Consider the following 18954-nt stretch of genomic DNA (forward strand, 5'->3'; position numbering starts at 1 on the left):
AAAAAAAAAAAAGTAGCCCAAAGCCAGGCTTTGGTGGCTCACGCCTGTAATCCTAGCTACTCAGGAGGCTGAGATCTGAGGATCATGGTTCAAAGCCAGCCTGGGCAGGAAAGTCTTTGAGACTCTTATCTCCAATAAGCCACCAGAAAATTGGAAGTGGCGCTGTGGCTCAAGTGGTAGAGCGTTTGCCTTGAGCTAAAGAGTGCAGGGACAGCGCCCAGGCCCTGAGTTCAAGCCCCACAACCAACCAAAACAAACAAAAAATAAAACAGCCCAAGCAAACATCCAAGAAATGCTTATCTCCAAAAAAATCCAACAAAAAGCCCAAACTGGAGCTGTGGTTCAAGTGGTAGAGCGCCTGGTCTATCCACAGGACTGTTCTGAGTCCTCCATGCAGCCAGCTCCTCAGGTCCCGGCCCCACCCCAATCCAAAGTGCCGTTTCTCTCCTCTGTGTTTCACAATGGGAACCCCTCAACCCAGGCCCCCACACTTACATGATCAGCCACATTAACGCAGCCTCCTGCCCTAACGAGGGCACAGGACACGTCCTCAGAGCCACTGAGGGCCGCGTAGTGAAGGCAGCTCCGCTTTTTCTAGAAGGAAACAGCTGTCAGTGCCAGCAGGGCGTCTCCTAATGGGGAGACTGTGGCAGGCGTATTCCATCTGGGAATTCAGTGACTTGCCCAGACCCGCTGACTTGTTACAAGGAGACTATGGTGGCCCGGCACCGCTGGTTCGCATTTGTAATCCTAGCCACTCAGGAGGCTGAGACTTGAAGATTGAAGTTCAAAGCCAGCCTGGGCAGGAAAGTCCATGAGAGGGTTTTTGTTTTTGTTTTGTCGATTGTAGGGCTTGAACTCTGGGCCTGGGCGCTGTCCCTCAGCTCTTCAGCACAAGGCAAGCGCTCTACCACTTGAGCCACTGTACCACTTGTGGTTTTCTGGTGGTCAATTGGAGATAAGAGTCTCAAGGACTTTCCTGCCCAGGCTGGCTTTGAACCGTGATCCTCAGATCTCAGCCTCCTGAGTACCTAGGATTACAAGTGTGAACCACCAGTGCCCGGCTAAGTTGTTGTTATTGTTGTTGTTGTTTTTGCCAGTCCTGGGGCTTGGGCTCAGGGCCTGGACACTGTCCCTGAGCTTCTTTTGCTCAAGGCTAACACTCTACCACTTGAGTGACAGGGCCATTTCTGGCTTTCTCTTTTTATGTGGCACTGAGGAATCGAACCCAGGGCTTCATGCATGCTAGGCAAGCACTCTACCACTAAGCCACATTCCCAGCCCAGTCCATGAGACTCTTATCTCCAATTAACAACCAGACAAGCAGAAGTGGCACTGTGGCTCAAGTGGTAAAGCACTAGCCTTGAGCAAAAAACGGCTCAGAGACAGTGCCCAGACCTTGAGGCGAAACAAAACAAAAAACCCATGATTTCAAAAAAAAAAAAAAGAGGAGACTATTATGGTCTCAACCTGCCTGTCACTCATGTCATAAGCTCTGGCACACAGACCAAAGCATGCCAGCCAAGAAATACAGATAATTGACTTTGAGAAGATGACTTCACACATGAGGACAGACCAGATTAGCCAGTGCCACGGGCAAAGGCCACAGCGACACCTGCTGGCCAGCTGCAGTTGATGCCCTCATGTCTGAGCGAGTCTGCAGGAGACTCCCTGGGCTCCTGCAGTCAGCTGGGAGAGCTGAGACCCATGATGGGAAACACAGCAGTCAGGCCCCACTTCAGTACCCAACTGTTCCAGTGTGCCAGGCTGAGGAGACCCTGAGATATGCAAGTTGCAGGGTTTTGACCCCGGTGCTTTGCGCATGCTCAGCTTGCTTTGCTCAGCTGGCGCTCTACCACTTGAGCCACACCTCCAGCACCTGCTTTTGGCTTGTTATTTTGGCGATGGGATTCTTGTAGACTTTTCTGCCCTGGCCGGCCTCCAACCTCAATCCTCCTGATGCGCTAGGATTACAGGGGTGAGCCGCTGGGTGCCCAGCTTAACATAGATGCTAGATGGGAAACAGGGCTCAGAGAGGGTGAGCCAGGTGCCCAAGCTCACAGAGCTTGGGGGGAGGGAAAAGGAACCAAGACCAGAACCTGGGTGTGCTTTCTCTGCATTCACACCATGAAACGTTCAGGAAATGCCGTAGCTTTGTCTGTGGGCTTAGAGTTCAAAACCACTCAGGGCCCGGCTACCTGGGTGAGGGCATTCACGCTGCTCCCGGCTCTGAGGAGGACTTGCACACAGTCCGGGTGGATTCCTTCAGCAGCCGAGTGCAGGGCCGTGAGGCCTTCCTGAAATGCAGGGCAAGGGGGGTGAGGGCCAGGCCTGTGGCTGGGGGCCAGCGGCCTCTGAGCTGCTGGTCTTCCTGGGTGACGTCATAGCACCACAATCCCATCCCTGTATCTCTGCTCATCTTTTGGTCCTGTTCCGCCTCCTCCAGGAAGCCTTCCCTGAACACCCCGGACACATCCTGAGTCCCCCCCAACCTGCCCTCTCACCCCGAGTTCTGGGATGTGGCTGGGTTTTTGTTCCCCCCAGGCAGTTGGCAAAGGGAAGACAGGGCCTCTGCTTCTCGGCCTCTACCAAGGGAGGACGGGATGGCACCATGCCTTACCACGGTCTGCTCCTCCAAGTCCAGCCCGATGTCCACGAGCCGCTGCACCACAGCTGCGTGGCCCCGCCCAGCGGCCAGGTGAAGGGCTGTGTTCCCCTCCTGCAGAAGAGGGGTACCTAAGGGGCAGGCACAGGGAGCCCCAGAATCACACAATCTCATGGGACCCGGCTGGGATCTGCACACACATTCCCCCCCCCATCTTACAGACACAGTAGCTGAAGCCCAGAGACCACAGGTCCAAAGCCACAGGGACAGCGAAGGCCGTACAGGCTCAAGCCTTAGTTTCTCCTTCTTACACTTCCAGACACTCATTGGACTGGAGGCCTGGCTCAGTGGGGAAGTGCCAGCTGTGAGCAAGCATGCCAAGTAAGAACACAAGGCCCTGAGTTCAAGTCCACACCACTCACAGGCAAGGTAGATATAGGGCTTTAAAAAGAAAACAAAAGGGCTGGGAAGGTGGCTCAGTGGTAGAGCGCTTGCCTTGCATGCCTGAGGCCCTGGGTTCGATTCCTCAGCACCACATAAGCAAAAAGAAAAAAAGCTGGAAGTGGTGCTGTGGCTCAAGTGGTAGAGCGCTAGCCTTGAGCTGAAGAGCTGAGGGACAGTGCCCAGGCCCAGAGTTCAGGCCCCATGACCGGACCCAAGAATCTAGCCACTCACATTCAGCACAGGGGTTTGCTTAGAGTCCACTGAAGACGAGACTTATTCCACTCCTGATTCAGTGTTGAAATTGTGTAAAGCGTCTCTGATCATACAAAACAATATATACTGAACTGAGTACCAGAAAGTAGAAATGAGAGAGTTGTTTTCTCTTTGCTGCTGTTTTTCGTTTCTTTTTTCATCTTGCTAGTTCGTTTATCTGTCTTTGGGAGGGAGAGCAGGGTACAGAAATGGAGGGACAAAGGGTGAGCAAATGCAGTAGTGGTACTCACTAGACACTAGGTTGCAAATGAGCTAGACAACTTGGGGGTGACGATGGGAGGGGAAAACGGAGAGAGCGAGGGAAGGGGTGACCTTGTGCAAAAAGAAATGCACTCTTTATGTGAAGTATGTAACTGCAAACTCTCTGTGCATCACCTGTATAAGAACAATGTGAAAATTATTTGTTCATCAATTTTTAAAAAATGTTAAATACAGCTTGGAGCTGGGAAGGTGGTTTAGTGGTAGAGTGCTTGCAATAGCATGCATGAAACCCTGGGTTCGATTCCTCAGTGTCACATATACAGAAAAAGCCAGAAGTGGTGCTGTGGCTCAAATGGTGGCAGAGTGCTAGCCTTGAGCAAAAGAAGCTCAGGGACAGTGCCCAGGCCCTGAGTTCAAGCCCCAGGACTAGCAAAATAAAAGCACTAAAGTAAGAATGTTAATATCCCATCTCCTTAAACGACAGATTCACACATACATAGCACACAAAGCAGCTATAGTTTTTTTTTTCTTTTCTTTTTGTACCGTCCCTGAACTCTTCCTCCTCCCTACCTTTCCCCCCTCTTCCCCCCCACCCCAATTGAACTCAGGGCCTGGGTATTGTCCCTGAGCTTCTGTGCTCAAGGCTAGTGATCTACCACTTTGAGCCACAGTTCTACTTTTGGTGTTCTGGGGGTTGGAAATGAATCTCACAGATTTTGCTTCCCCCCCCCCCGCTTCCGCCCCCCAGTCCTAGGGTTTGAACCTCAAGGCCTGGGCACTGTCCCTGAGCTTCTTTTGCTCAAAGCTAGCACTCTGCCATTTGAGCCACAGCACCACTTCTGGCCTTTTCTGTGTATGTGGTACTGAGGAATGGAACCCAAGGCTCCATGCATGCTAGGCAAGCGCTCTACCACTGAGCCACATCCCCAACCTATCATGGACTTTCTTGCCTGGCTTTTAAGTGAAATCCTCAGATCTCAGCAACCAGCACCTGGCTACCTTTGCTTTTTTTTTTTCTCTCTCCTTATTTTGGTGGTAGGAGTGTTTGAACTGAGGGCCTAGAACCTGTTTGGTAGGCACTCTAGCACGTGAGCCACTTGGCTGGTGCAGTTATGGACTTCTTAGAAGGCTAACGATAAAATATTCAAATTACCCTTAGGATCAGCAGTGTGTTATACTGATACTTGCGGGAGGGAGAAAGGACTTGAATTCAGGGCTTTGCATTCTCCCTTACCACTCAAGGCTGGCACTTTGCCACAGATCCATTTCTGGCTTTTTGCTGGCACCCTGGAGATAAAGAGTCTCTCGGTTTGTCTGCTTAGGCTGGCTTCAAACTCCAATCCTCAGATCTCAGCCTCTTGAGTAGCTAGGATTACAAGCTTGAGCTACCAGCGCCTGGCTCATACAAATACACTTGAAATCCCTCCTCTGCAGCTCTGTTCCAATCCTCCCATAGTCCACGGACACATGCGCAGTGGCTCAGCCACAATACGGACACGAAGGACACAGTGAGGGTACCGTGGGGCTCAGGGGGCAGGGGTGGAGCCAGCAGAAGGCCTCGATCATCCTGGGTGTGAAGCCCCAGGTTCTGCCCTTGGAGGTACCCCACAGGGAAGGGTGGATGGGGGCCTGAGCACCTCGCGGCCACAGTACCTTATCCTTGACAGTGTGATCACAGCCAGAGCCCACAAGGAAGTCCAGTGCGTCCAGCTGTCCGTGCTCAGCAGCTCTGTGAAACGCCGTCCTTCCCAGCTGGCCAGGAGAGGTCAGTGAGCCTCCTCGCCCGGTCCTCCCGGCCTCTGCCTCCAACCACACTTGGCCTCTCTTACCCCAGATATTCTCTGTGAAAGTCCTCACTGCCCACACCTGCCTGGAAAGGCCAGACTCAACCCCACAAGAGCAGTCTGTTGGGGGTCCCCTCTCCCTGCCATCCTTTGGTAGCTCCCCGGCTGCCTACTGAAAGGCAAGATCTCCCCCCAGAGGCCCCTAGACCTCGCTGGCCTTCTGGCCAAGACTCCAGTCCACCCGAACCCACCTACTAGGGACCCTTTCTGCCTCTGAAGCTCCCAGAGCATCCTCTTTCCAACATTACCCCAAATCACCAAGGGCCACCTCCTCCAGGAAGCAGAATGCAGCACTCCTTTTTTCTTTTTTGCTGGTGGTAGGGCTTGAACTCTGGGCCTGGGCGCTGTCCCTCAGCTCTTCAGCTCAAGGCTAGCGCTCTACCACTTGAGCCACAGCGCCACTTCCGGCTTTTTTCTTTTTTTGCTTATGTGGTGCTGAGGAATCGAACCCAGGGCCTCATGCATGCAAGGCAAGCGCTCTACCACTGAGCCACCTTCCCAGCCCTCCAATGCTTCCTTTTCTAACACATCAAGCCCTTGATCAGCGCCTCCCAGAGGCAACTGGCCATGTTTGGCTCTACAGCCTGCCCTCTGCCCGAGCGCTCCCTCCAGGTGGAATCCAGTCTGCCCAATGACCAAAAGATACTTCAAGCAGGGGCACTGGTGCTCACGCCTGTAATCCTAGCTACTCGGGAGGCTGAGATCTAAGGATCCCAGTTTGAAGGCAGCCCAGGTAAGAAAGTCCTTGATTCTCATCTCCAAATAGCCAGCAAAAAAGTCAGACGTGGAGCTGTGGCTCAAAGTGTTAGAGTGCTAACCTTGAGCACAAAAGCTAAGGGCTAGCAACCAAGCCCTGAGTTCAAGTCCCAGGGCTGGCTCTTGGTTTTAAGACCTGGACTTCCATCAATGGGAGGAACGCGTAGCTTCACAGGGCTCTCACCTTATCTGCCTGGTCCAGGGCCACATCTTCCAGGTCTTCCATTATGAACACCAGCACAGGCACGTGACCTCTCTGGGCTGCACAGTGTAGTAAAGTCAGGCCATCCTGGAAACAAGCCCAGGGTAGGCCCTGTGCTCTGTGAAGGGAGGCTTGCTCATCCACTGTCAGATCCCAGCCACAGCTCCCCGCAGGAACCACACTGCGCATGACCAAGGGGCTGGGGGAGGTCAGCTACCAGCCCTGGGCCAACTGCCTCTCTACCTGGCTGAGCATTTGTACAAATCAGGATCATAAAACCTGACTCCCAGCTGGGCACTGGTGACTCATGCCTGTAGTCCTATCTATTCAGGAGGCTGAGATCTGAGGATCACAGTTCAAAGCCAGCCCAGGCAGAAAAGTCCGTGACACTTATCTCCAATTAATCACCAGAAAACTGGAAGTGGTGCTGTGGCTCAAGTGGTAGAGCGTTAGCCTTGAGCTGAAGAGCTGAGGGACAGCGCCCAGGCCCAGAGTTCAAGCCCCACGACCAACCAAAAAAAAAGAAAAGAAAAAAGAAAAAAAACCTCTGACTCCCTCAAATATCAACTCAGAGTGGATCAAGGACCTCAATATGGGCTGGGAATGTGACTTAGTGGCAGAGTGTTTGCCTAGCATGCACGAAGCCCTGGGTTCAATTCCTCAGTAGCACAGACACAGAAAAAGTAGAAAGTGGCACTGTGGCTCAAGTGGTAGAATGTTGGCCTTCAGCACAGAGAGGCTCAGGGACAGAGCCCAGGCCCTGAGTTCAAGCCCCAGGACTGGCAAAACAAAAACAAAAACGGAAAGAAAATGTGGTAGCTATACAGAATGGAATTTTACACAGCCATTAAAAAGAATAACATTATGTAATTTGCAAGGACCTAGAATACTCATGATAAATGAGGTAAGCCAAGCTCAGATTTTCTCTCATATGTGGAGGCTAAAATACACAGAGATATGACAAATTATACAAGACTCTGGGTGTTCACACACAGTGAGACCAAAGGAACACAAAGGCGCCAGGCCTAAGTGCCTCTGATCATATAAAATAACATTAATCGGCGCTGGGAAGGTGGCTCAGTGGTAGAGCGCTTGCCTTGCATGCCTGAGGCTCTGGGTTCGATTCCTCAGCACCACATAAGAAAAAAGCCGGAAGTGGCACTGTGGCTCAAGTGATAGAGCGCTAGCCTTGAGCTGAAGAGCTGAGGTACAGCACCCAGGCCCAGAGTTCAGGCCCCACAAAGGACCAAAAAAAAAAAAAAATCCAAGTTCATTGGTGCCCTGAATTCTTTCCCAGTACCCAGGTTGAAAATACCTTCTGGAAGGGATTTGGCCTGGAAATGCTGGCCTTTCCTAAAAGACCATTGACCTGCCTAGGAACATGGCTTAATGGTAGAGTGCTTGCCTAGCATGCATGAAGCCTTGGGCTCCGTTCCTTAGTATCACATACACAGAAAAAGCCACAAGTGGCACTGTGGCTCAAATGGTAGTGTTAGCCTTGAACAAGAGAAGCTCAGAGACAGTGCCCAGGCCCTGAGTTCAAGCCCCAGGACTAGCAGAGAGAGAGAGAGAGAGAGAGGCGAGAGAGGAGAGGAGGGAGAGAGAGAGAGAGAGAGAGAGAGAGACATCATTGACCCCCCTGAAAAGGCAATAATAAATAATAAATAAATCCAGGCATTATGACTTTCTGGGCCTCCTCCCTGCACACACACACACACACACACACACACACACACACACACGAGATCATCAGGGGTCAGCTCCCAAGCCTAGAACAGTTTACTGGGTGGGTAAACGGAAGCTGACCTAACCATACAGACCTTTCCAGTCTTCCTAACTGCCCTTTGGGGTGCCTGCTGGGGTTCTCTCTGTAAGAAGGCCACTGGCGGGAGGGCTCAAGAGTGTCCTCAGAGGGGCTGTGCTGTGTATGATGAACTGGGGGTACCCACCCATCCCCGCCCAACCCCCATTTCCCTCACACACATACACCCTCCCTTTTCCCAGACGCAGGAAGGCAGTCAGATAGAAGCTTCCCTGAACTCAGCTTAGCTCATCAGGGCTTTCCAGAAGGTTCTGGAGAGGCTGGGGCAGGGGAGGAGGGCAGGGGAGGTGGGCACAGCCCCTGGTTACCTTGTTCTCACAGTGGATCTTGGCCCCAGCGTTGACCAGGACCTGCAGGACCGGCAGGTGGCCAAACCAGGCGGACAGGAGAAGAGCATTCATCCCGAACTGGGACAGAGGACAGGGAGGGGAAGGGCGTGAGTGGGCGGGGCTGAGCCTCTGGACGGCGTCCACCATAGGGCAGCCCAAGTGTCACTCAGCCCAGGTGTTCCCAAGCTTTAGAAATATAAAGATCCGAAACAGAGGCTGGCTTACTACTGTAAACATGTTTGTGTGGGTGTGTGTTGGGCCTGGGGCTTGAATTCAGGGCCTGGGGCTCTGTCCCTTAGCTTTTTCCATTCAAGGTTAGTGCTCTACCACTTGGGCCACAACTCTACTTCTGGCTTTTTGCTGGTTAACTGGAGATAGGAGTCCCATGGACTTTCCTGCCTGGGCAACTGTGATGTTCAGGTATCAGTCTCCTGAGTAGATAGGATTACAGGCGTGAGCCCCCAGCACCTGGATGCTTTATTTTGGGGATAGAAACTTGTGTCTTTGGGGCTGGGAAGGTGGCTCAGTGGTAGAGCGCTTGCCTTGCATGCCTGAGGCCCTGGGTTCGATTCCTCAGCACCACATAAGCAAAAAGAAAAAAGCCGGAAGTGGCGCTGTGGCTCAAGTGGTAGAGCGCTAGCCTTGAGCTGAAGAGCTGAGGGACAGCGCCCAGGCCCAGAGTTCAGGCCCCACGACCGGACGGACCCCCCACCCCCCCCCAAAAAAAAAGAAACTTGTGTCTTTGCCCAAGGCTGGCCTGAAACAGAGAATCTCCCACTTCTGCTTCCTGAGTAAATGCACAGTACCACACCTGGCTAATTTATTGAGGTCGTCGCCTTAACTTTTTTCCCAGGTTGGCCTTGAACTGTGATTCTCCAGATCTCTATCTTCTAGTAGCTGGTATTATATAAATGAGGCATTGCACCCAGCCCAGGAAGAACCACTTGAAAACAAAAAAAAATTGGAAGGCAGCAATCTCAGAATCTCCTTTTTTCTACTACAACTTTATGCTAAGTAAACTGCAATGCTTCACAGCTTCCTTCCTTTCTTTCTTTCTTCCTTCCTTTCTTTCTTTCTCTCTCTCTCTCTCTCTTTCTTTCTTTCTTCCTTCCTTTCTTTCTTTCTTTCTCTCTCTCTTTCTTTCTTTCTTTTTTGCCAGTCCTGGGGTTTGAACTCAGGGCCTGGGCACTGTCCCTGAGTTTCTTTTGCTCAAGGCTAGCACTCTACCACTTGAGCCACAGCACCACTTCTGGCCTTTTTCTGCGTATTTGGTACTGAGGAATCGGATCCAGGGCTTCATGCATGCCAGGTAAGCACTCTACCACTGAGCCACCTTCCCTGTGTCCCCCACCCCCAATTTTATTTCTTTCAATAGGGCTTGGTTATTTTTTATGCCAATCCTGAGGCTTGAACTCAGTGCCTGGGCTTTGTTACTTAGCTTTATTTGCTCAAGGCTGGTACTCTCTCACTTAAGCCACAGATCCACTTCCAACCTTTTGGTGGTTAATTGATGATAAGAATCTCATAGAGGCCGGGCGCTGGTGGCTCATGCCTGTAATCCTAGCTACTCAGGAGGCTGAGATCTGAGGATCGCAGTTCAAAGCCAGCCAGGGCAGGAGAGACCGTGAGACTCCTATCTCCAATAAACCACCAGAAAACCGGAAGTGGCGCTGTAGCTCAAGTGGTAGAGGGCTAGCCTTGAGCTGAGGAGCTGAGGGACAGCGCCCAGGCCCAGAGATCAGGCCCCACGACCGACAAAAAAGAAAAAAGAATCTCATAGAACTTTCTACCTCAGCGGACTTTGAATTGAGATCCTCAGATCTCAGTCTCCTGAGTAGCTAGGATTACAGGTGAGCAAGTTGTTTTTTATGGTATTAGCCGGAGCAAGAGCCCTGCTTTCTCCTGATTACTTTGCTAACTAGGTCTTTATCAAACCACCAATTACTGGGCAGTCTATTGTTGTCCACATGGGATCCAGGGATGGGAAGGTCTCCCGATTTGTAAGGTGCTTGATACTAGAGTTCTTTATTCCTGCACAGGGACCATGGAATAACTGGGCCCTGAAGACTAACTGGAGCCAGTCTGGACCTGAGCATTTGTATCAACAACAATCTCAACAAAAACAATCGAAAAGCCGAGTACAGGTGCTTCATGCCTGTAATCCTAGCTCCTCAATAGGCTAAGATCGCAGTTTCAAAGTCACCCTGGGCAGGAAAGTCCATGAGGCTCTTATCTTCAACTAACCATCAAAAAGTTGGAAGTTGGAGCCATGGCTCAAGTGGTAGAGTGCTAGCCTTGAGAAAAAAAAAAAACTCAGGGAAGGCCCTGAATTCAAGCCCCAGAACAAGCACATACAAACAAAAACAAAAACAAACAAACAGAATGGATAGCCAGGTTCTGGTAGCTCAACCCTGTAACCCTAGATACTCAGGAGGCTGAGACAGATCTGCAGATCATGGTTCAAAGTCAGCCCAAGCAGGTAAGTCCATGAGACTCTAATCTCCAATGAACCACCAGAAAACTGAAAGTAGAACAGTGGCTCAAGCGGTAGAACGCTGGCCTTGAGCAAAAGAACTCAGGAACGGTGCCTAGGCCCTGAGTTCAAGCCTCATGGCAAGCAGAAAATAATCATAATAACAATTAATAATAATAAATTTTTTAAAGGTAAGATCTTGGATGCCCCACCCCTGCAAGGCCAAATACATAAACATGCCTACCGAATCCTCGTCGTCCACAGCAGCCTTATGCTCCAGGAGCAGCCGTACCGCCTGCTCATGCCCAGAGCCTGCGGCCCAGTGCAGGGCCACCCGGCCCACCTGCTGGGGAAGAGGAAATTTGTGACTGCCACCCGGCTGCCTGGCCTGCCTCCCACACCCTTCCCCCCATGACAGCTGGTCTGCAGGCTGGCAGGTCCCTTACTGGCTCTGTCCAGCTGGCAGGGGGGGGGGGGGGGAATCCGACCCTACTCAGGCCCTCCTCCCTAACGAGGCCCAAACAAAAACACATAAAACACAGTGCTGGGCTCACCTGTCACCCACCTGTCCATCTGCCTTCATGGCTTCTTACTAAGAGCCTACAAGGCTCTGCCCGGCACCGCCGTCCACTGCATCTCAAAACTCCCAATGGGCCAGGTGCCAGTGGCTCCCGCCTGCAATCTTAGCTACTCGGGAGGCTGAGATCTGAGGGTCAAGTTCAAAGCCAGCCCAGGCAGGAAAGTTGGTAAGATTCTTAGCTCCAATTAACCAGCAAAAAGCTGGAAGTGGAGCTGTGGCTCCATTGGTAGAGCATAAAACTCAGCAAAAGCGCCTGAGACCCTGAGTTCAAGCCCCAAGACCAGCATGAAAACAACAACAAACAAACAAATGAAAAACTCAAGGGGTCTGGGTACTAGTGGCTTATGCCTATCATCCTAACTAGTCAGGAGGCCGAGATCTGAGGACTGAGGTTCAAAGCCAGGCTGGACAGACAAATCCAAGAGACTCTTATCTCCAATCAGCCAGCAAAAAGCTGGAAGTAGTTGTGGTTCAAGTGGTAGAGCACCAGCTGTCAGCAGAAAAAGCTGAGGAAGGAAACCCTGAGTTCAAGCAGCCAAAATCCTACAGCTATTACTGTTCCCTGTAGTGTCCCCCCATACTGTGTAGCCCCTGCCACCCTCAGGAATCTCAGTTCCAGAACCTTCCAGCCACAAGTCCCACAGCAAGGAAGGGAAGGGCTACCTGAGTGGCACCCATGCCAGTTCTCACCATCTTTCCAGAAGAACTGGCTTTTCCTTCTATCTTCAGGCCAAGGACACCCCCTTGGTCCATCCCCCCACTTACCTGCATCCTTCCCTTGAGCCTGGGAAGCAGGCTCACCTCATTTGACCTCCCCCAATGACCCTGAGCCTGGTCAAAAGGGATCATTGCCACACACACACCCAGTTTGCAGATTCTGGCCTCTCTTGGTCCTGAACCTCTGAACTTCCGCCCACAGGCATCTTCCACCTCTGCTTCCCCATTGCTGCCCTTCCTGTGCTTCTCAGTGACTAACTTCTTTTTTTTTTTGCTTCCTTTCTTTTGAACTCAGACCTGAGCACTGCCCCTGAGTTCTTTTGCTCAAGGCTGGCACTCTACCACTTTGAGCCACAGCTCCACTTCCCACACACATTTTATTTTATTTTATTTTGCCAGTCATGGGGCTTGAACTCTGGGCCTGGGCGCTGTCCCTCAGCTCTTCAGCTCAAGGCTAGCACTCTACCACTTAAGCCACAGCGCCACTTCTGGCATTTTCTGCGTATATGGTGCTGAGGAATCAAACCCAGGGCCTCATGCATGCAAGGCAAGTGCTCTACCACTAAGCCACCTTCCTAGCCCGACATTTTCATGTTTAATTGGAGATAAGAGGTTCATAAGCTGGGTGCTGGTGGCCTGTAATCCTAACTACTCAGGAGGCTGAGATCTGAGGATTGAGGTTCAAAGCCAGCCCAGATAAGAAAGTCCATGAGACTCATCTTCAATAAACCACAGAAAATCGGAAATGGTGGTGGTGGAGCGCTAGCCTTGAGCTGAAGAGCTGAGGGACAGCACCCAGGCCCAGAGTTCAAGCCCCACAACTGACATAAATAAATAAATACATAAAAAGTAAACAAATAAATAAATAAATAGGCTTTCATGGACTTTCCTGCCCAGGCTGGCTTTGAACCCTGATCCTCAGATCTCTGCTTCCTGAGTAGCTAGGATTACAGGCATGAGCCACCAGTGCCCATCTAGTGTCTGATCTCTGCCGGCTGACCTTTATCTTCCTGCCCTCCTGTTTCTACTCTTTGTCCTATCAAATAGGCCAGAATGATTCTTGAGTTTGACTCTGGAACGGCTAAGCTCAACTTAGAATCTTGACCCTGACCTTGGACCAGGCCCCAACTACCCAAGATGTCCAAGACCTCCATGGCAATCGCGTGGATGGGGGAAGGGGGGCGCCATGCAGGGCCCAGTACGCACGTGGTTTCTGGCCCTGACATTAACCCTCTTCTCCATCAGCTCCTTCATCCTCTCGATGTGGTTCTGGCGGGCGGCCTGGTGCAGCTGCTTCTCCAGGGGGAGCACTGTGGGGGGGGGTCGTGTCAGTGAGAAGAGGATCCCCCCCCATTCTGTAAGAGCTGCTCTTCTGGAAATGGATGGACTTCATTTCTCTCTCAGGGCATTGTCTGGTTCAGAAAGACAGCCAGGACTGCATGAGTCCACCGCAAGACTACGCTCCCAGCGCAGTCCAGGTGTGGAAACCTTCTCTCCACTCCGCAGTCCTAACCCTGTCACCACTCTGTCCTGAGGTGCAGCCTTGCTTTGCCTTTCCCCACAGTTTCCACTTCTCAGGTTAAGAAAGCCTTAGAGCTGACCCTGCTGAGCCACCGTCCCCACGCCGCCGTGCGCTCAGGCCAGGCAGCAGGTTACCATCTGAGCTAGGAGTCCCCAGGCCTGATAATAGGGTCTCATCCATAGCACCCCACCTCAGTCATCCTGACTACTGTCCTTGGCTGAACCACAGTTCCCTGGAGCCCTGGCCACCCCTTGCTCTTCCCCGTACAACACAGCTCTCAGCAGGCTGCAAGCTGGGCACCCGGAGAGACTCCCCAAACTCTGCTTCTCTGTGGGACAACACCTATCCAGACACACAGATGCCTTTCTCTCCCAAGCAGGGCCCAGAAACCCTGGTAAGAGGACAAATATTGACTGGTCTGGCCCTTTGCACAGTCCTTGCGGGGAGGGAGGCAGGTAATCTTGGGTTTTTACTGTAGCCCAGCCCCATGTGTATCCAGGGACAGGTGGCCAGTGTGCTAAGGACAAGCCTGCTGTGCGGAGTGTTTTTCCAGAGAAATCCCACACCGCCTTGCAGCTGGAGAAGAGCGTGTTGAAAGTGTCTGAGGACCTCACAGCTATGGCCCAGACAATCACATGGTCCAGGGTCCAACTCCTGGCTACATGACTGATTTATGTTACGTGATTATCTGGTGCCTCAGTTTCCTCATTTGCAAAATGGAGATGGGAACTTCCCTGTGGAAGTTGTCAGAAAGGAGGTATTCCACCTTCTAATTATTCTAATTATTTCAAAAGGGGGGCACAGGATCAAGGGTAGGGGAATCTCACATTCAAAGTTTGAATAGTAGCAGGGTACTGGTGGCCCCGCCTGTAATGCTAGATACTCAGGAGGCTGAGATCTGAGGATCATGATTCCAAGGCAGCCCAGGCAGGAAAGTCCATGAAACTCTCATCTCCAATTAAACACCAAAAGGACCAAAGTGGAGCTGTGGCTCAATGGGCTAGAGCGCTAGCCTTGAGCAAAATAGCTCAGGGACAGTGCTCAGGCCCTGAGTTCAACTGACAAAAGAAGAGAACGAAGAAGAGGAAGAGGAGGAGGAAGAAGAGGAGAAGGAGGAGGAGGGGGGAGGGGGAGGAGGGGGGAGGGAGGGAAGAAAAAGAAAGATCAGGAATAGTAGCTAACACTTGTAATTCTAGCTACTCGCAAGGTGAAAATTGGGAGGATCATGATTCAAGGTAAGTTGGGACAAAACTTCATGAGATTCCATCTCAACCAATAAAAGCTGGGTAAGTGATAAAGAGCTGTGATCCTAGCTACAGGAAAGGCATAAAGAGGAGAACCACAATCCAGACCAGCCTGGGCAAAAAATAAGAGACCTTATTAAAAAAAAAAAAAAAAGACTAAAGCTAGGTTCATGCCTTATGTAATACTAGCTACTTGGAAAGCGAAGATTTGAGGATCTCAGTTTGAAGCCAGACTGTACAGAAAAGTCCATGAAACTTTTTTTTTTTTGGTTGTGGGGCCTGAATTCTGGGCCTGGGCGCTGTCCCTCAGCTCTTCAGCTCAAGGTAAGCATTTTACCACTTGAGCCACAGTGCCACTTCTGGCCTTTTCTGCTTCTGGGGTGCTGAGGAATCGAACCCAGGGCCTCATGCAGGCAAGGCAAGCACTGTCCACCTTCCCAGCCCTCCATGAAACTCTTATCTCCAATTAAGCACCAAAAAGTCAGATGTGGAGCTGTGGCTAAAGTGGTAGAGCATCAGCCTTGAGCACAAAAGCTCAGGGATAGTGCTCAGGCCCTCAGGCCCTGAGCACAAGCCCCAGGACCAGTGCGCACACACACACACACACACACACACACACACACACACACACACAAAGCTAAAGCAAAAAGGGCTTATGTTGTAGCTCAAAGTGGGAAAGCACCTGCCAAGCTACTGTATGGGCCTAGATACAAACCCCGCACTAGCAAAAAAAACAAAAGCTGGGCACACTGCTGGCTCACACCTGTAATCCTACTTAGGAGGCAAAGATCTGAGAATCACAGTTGAATGCCATCCCAGGCAAAAAAGCTGGTGAGATTGTCATCTCCGTTTAGCCAGCAAAAAGCCAGAAGTGGAAGCTGTGGCTCAAGTGGTAGAGTGTCAGCCTTCAGCAGAAACACCAAAGGAAAGCATGCAGCCCTGATTTCAAGCCCCAGTACTAGCACAGAAAGAAAGAAGGAAAGAAAGAAGAAAAGAAGAAAAGAAAAAGAAAGGAGGGAGGGAGGGAGGGAGGGAAAGGAGAAAAGAAGGGAAAGGAAACGATGAATAACCGAACACACTGTAGAAGAGCACCTTTCAGCCGGGTACCGGTGGCTCACGCCTGTAATCCTAGCTACTCAGGAGGCTGAGATCTGAGGATCACAGTTCAAAGCCAGCCTGGGCAGGAAAGTCCGTGAGACTCTTATCTCCAATTAACAACCAGAAAACTGGAAGTGGCGCTGTGGCTCAAGTGGTAGAGTGCTAGCCTTGAGATGAAGAGCTGAGGGACAGCGCCCAGGCCCAGAGTTCTGGCCCCACGACTGGAAAAAAAGAAGAGCTGGCACTTTGGTTGTGAGCCGCTCAGGCTGGGCTCCAGTGCCCGGCATGCCACACTCCAGCAGCACCACCTGGGATAGTGGAGAGTCACATCTCCCTCATAAGTGACTTCATCAGCTGGAAAATCACAGCAGGGGCAGAAAGGGATTTGTACAGGGCCCTGCCAGCTCGGATACACTCTCTTTGCTGAAGCCTGGGGGACTGGGCTGGTTTATGCTGCTGAACAACAAAAGTCTCTATAGGAAGAAGCAAACACTGTATGTAGCCAGCCAGAGATCACATTAGGATGAAAGCAGATCCTGAAGCCAGGAGCTGGTGCCTCACACCTGTAATCTTAGCCATTCAGGAGGCTGAGATCTGAGGATCATGGTTCAAGGCCAGCCTCGCAGGAAAGTTCTTGAGACTCTTACCTCCAATTAACCACTAATTAAAAAAAAAAAAAAGCCAGAAGTACAGCTATGGCTCAAGTGGCAGAGAGTTCACCTCGAACGAAAAAGCTAAGGGACAGTAACTAGGCTTAAGTCCCAGTACCAAGACACATACACACACACACACACACACACACACACACACACAAACATATAGATCTTGTCTTTTCCATCCACTTTACCCCATGCATTCAGCCATAGCAAATGCACACTACATTCTTTAGCCTCTGAGACTTTTATCCAACTGAAGCTTCAACTCACAAGCTCCTCCCACACACTGAATGCTCCAAGGATACTCAAATTTTGTTAGTGGTGGGGCTTGAACTCAGAGCCTGAGCGCTGTCCCTGAGTTTTTGTGCTCAAGGCTAGTGTTCTACTACTTTGAGCCACAGCTGCACTACTGTTTTTTGTTTTGGGTGGGGCTTGAACTCTGGGCCTGGGCACTATCCCTCAGCTCTTCAGCTCAAACCGAGAACTCTACCACTTGAGCCACAGCGCCACTTCCAGTTTTCTAGTGGTTTATTAGAGATAAGAGTCTCATGGACTTTCCTGCCTGGGCTGGCTTTGAACCCTGATCCTCAAATCTCAGACTCCTGAATAGCTAGGATTACAGGCATGAGTCATCAGCACCCTGCCACTACTCAAACTTTGAATGTGCGATTCCCCCTACCCTTGATCCTGTGCCTCCTTTGAAATAATTGGAACCTCTTTTCTTTCTTTAAAATGTACAGGGATTGAATTCAGGGTCTCAGCTTGCTAGGCAAGTACTCTACCAATTGCACCATGCCCCAAGCCCATTTTGCTTTTACTTATTTTCTAGACAGGCTCTCACTAGCTTTTTGCCTGGGAATTATCCCCAACCTGGGACCTTTCCATTTTCACCTCCTCGGTGGCTAGGATTACAGATGTGAGCACTGGCCCTAATAATCAGAACCTTGATGGAGTTCACTACCCCTCAGCTGAACAGGTAAGGTTTGCTTCAGTATACTGGACACCCAATGAGCTATGCCAGGAGGATGTAGGTGAGGAAAGGTGGAACCACCCGTCAAGACTCAGCTTGAGAGCCAAGCACCTGTAACCCTGGCCACTCAGGAGGCTGATCTGAGGCTTGTGGTTCAAACCCAGCCTGGGCAAGAAAGTCTGTAAGACTTATGTCTAATTAAGCCAGCAAAAAGCTGTAAATTGAGGTGTAGCTCAGCTCCAGTGATAAAGTGCCCATCTTAATTCAAAAAAAAGCAAGGCCTAGAAGCTTCGGTGCTCTTGCATGCTCTCTCTCGATCTCTCTCTCTCTCTCCCCTCTCTCTCTCCCTCCTCTCTCCACCCCCCCCCCTTTCTCTCTCACATACACACACAGCCTAGAAAACAGGATTAAGGACTCACAAGCTTTTTCTCCTGGCTCCCAGACAGGGCAGCAAGCTAGCTGACCCACCCAGGCCGCCCAAGCGCCCACCTGGGCCCGGCATTGCGCACGCTAAGCCAGTGGATGCTGGAAGCCACGCCCCCTCCCACCGTCTCTATCACTTACCTGTGACCCCCTGCAACTTAGTTAAGCACCCTGCTGCGCCCCAACTTGCTCATCTGCAAAATGGAGATGGCCAGAGGTATCTCTCGAATGGCTGCTGAGAGGCTGAATGACGTCCTGCCCTCTAGGGCCCAGCACCAAAGCCAGCACCCGTGAGGATCCTGATTCTCTCCATTTGTAGATAACGTCCCCCCCACCCCACCCCCGACGCCCCCCCAATACACCTGGGTCCGCTCGGAGGTGGCCAAACGGATCCGTCAACCTCAGCTGGCCGCCCTACTCGAGCATGGGGTGGGGGGGGTCCCTCAGCCTCGATCCGCCCGTGTCCCCCAGCCCTGGCGCCTCGGACTCACGGCCGTGGGTGTCCCACGCCTGATCCTCCTCCATCCCGCCGCTCTGCGCACTGCGCGCAGGTGCTGCGCGCCCGACCTCGGGGCGGGGCATCCGAGCTAGACCACGCCCACGGAGGGGCGGGGACTGGGCGGGCCACGCCGGTGGAATGGAGGAGCCTGGGGGCGGGGCCTGGGCGGGGCCACGCCAGAGGCGTGGAGGCGCCTGGGGGCGGGGATAGGGGCGGGGCATCCGGCTGGACCACGCCCGTATATGGGCGTGTCTGGGCGGGGCCACGTCAGAGGCGTGGAAGCGCCTGGGGGCGGG

The 18954-nt window shown here is 51.8% G+C and overlaps 1 protein-coding gene across 1 annotated transcript in view; it reads right to left on the minus strand.

Moving 5' to 3' along the window:
- Ankdd1a (ankyrin repeat and death domain containing 1A) overlaps nucleotides 1–18684 on the minus strand; it is a 25173-nt gene extending 6489 nt beyond the window's left edge. Inside the window, exons 1-9 of the mRNA XM_013009919.1 lie at nucleotides 18651–18684; nucleotides 13453–13556; nucleotides 11194–11292; nucleotides 8456–8554; nucleotides 6308–6412; nucleotides 5177–5275; nucleotides 2621–2719; nucleotides 2199–2297; nucleotides 496–594 (exon numbers count right to left, since the gene is read on the minus strand). Coding sequence (XP_012865373.1) covers nucleotides 496–594; nucleotides 2199–2297; nucleotides 2621–2719; nucleotides 5177–5275; nucleotides 6308–6412; nucleotides 8456–8554; nucleotides 11194–11292; nucleotides 13453–13556; nucleotides 18651–18684 — 837 coding nt within the window. The remainder of the gene's footprint in view (nucleotides 1–495; nucleotides 595–2198; nucleotides 2298–2620; nucleotides 2720–5176; nucleotides 5276–6307; nucleotides 6413–8455; nucleotides 8555–11193; nucleotides 11293–13452; nucleotides 13557–18650) is intronic.
- Nucleotides 18685–18954: the final 270 nt, after the last annotated feature.

Source organism: Dipodomys ordii, unplaced genomic scaffold (assembly GCF_000151885.1).
Source record: "Dipodomys ordii isolate 6190 unplaced genomic scaffold, Dord_2.0 Scaffold11, whole genome shotgun sequence".
NCBI lineage: Eukaryota > Metazoa > Chordata > Mammalia > Rodentia > Heteromyidae > Dipodomys > Dipodomys ordii.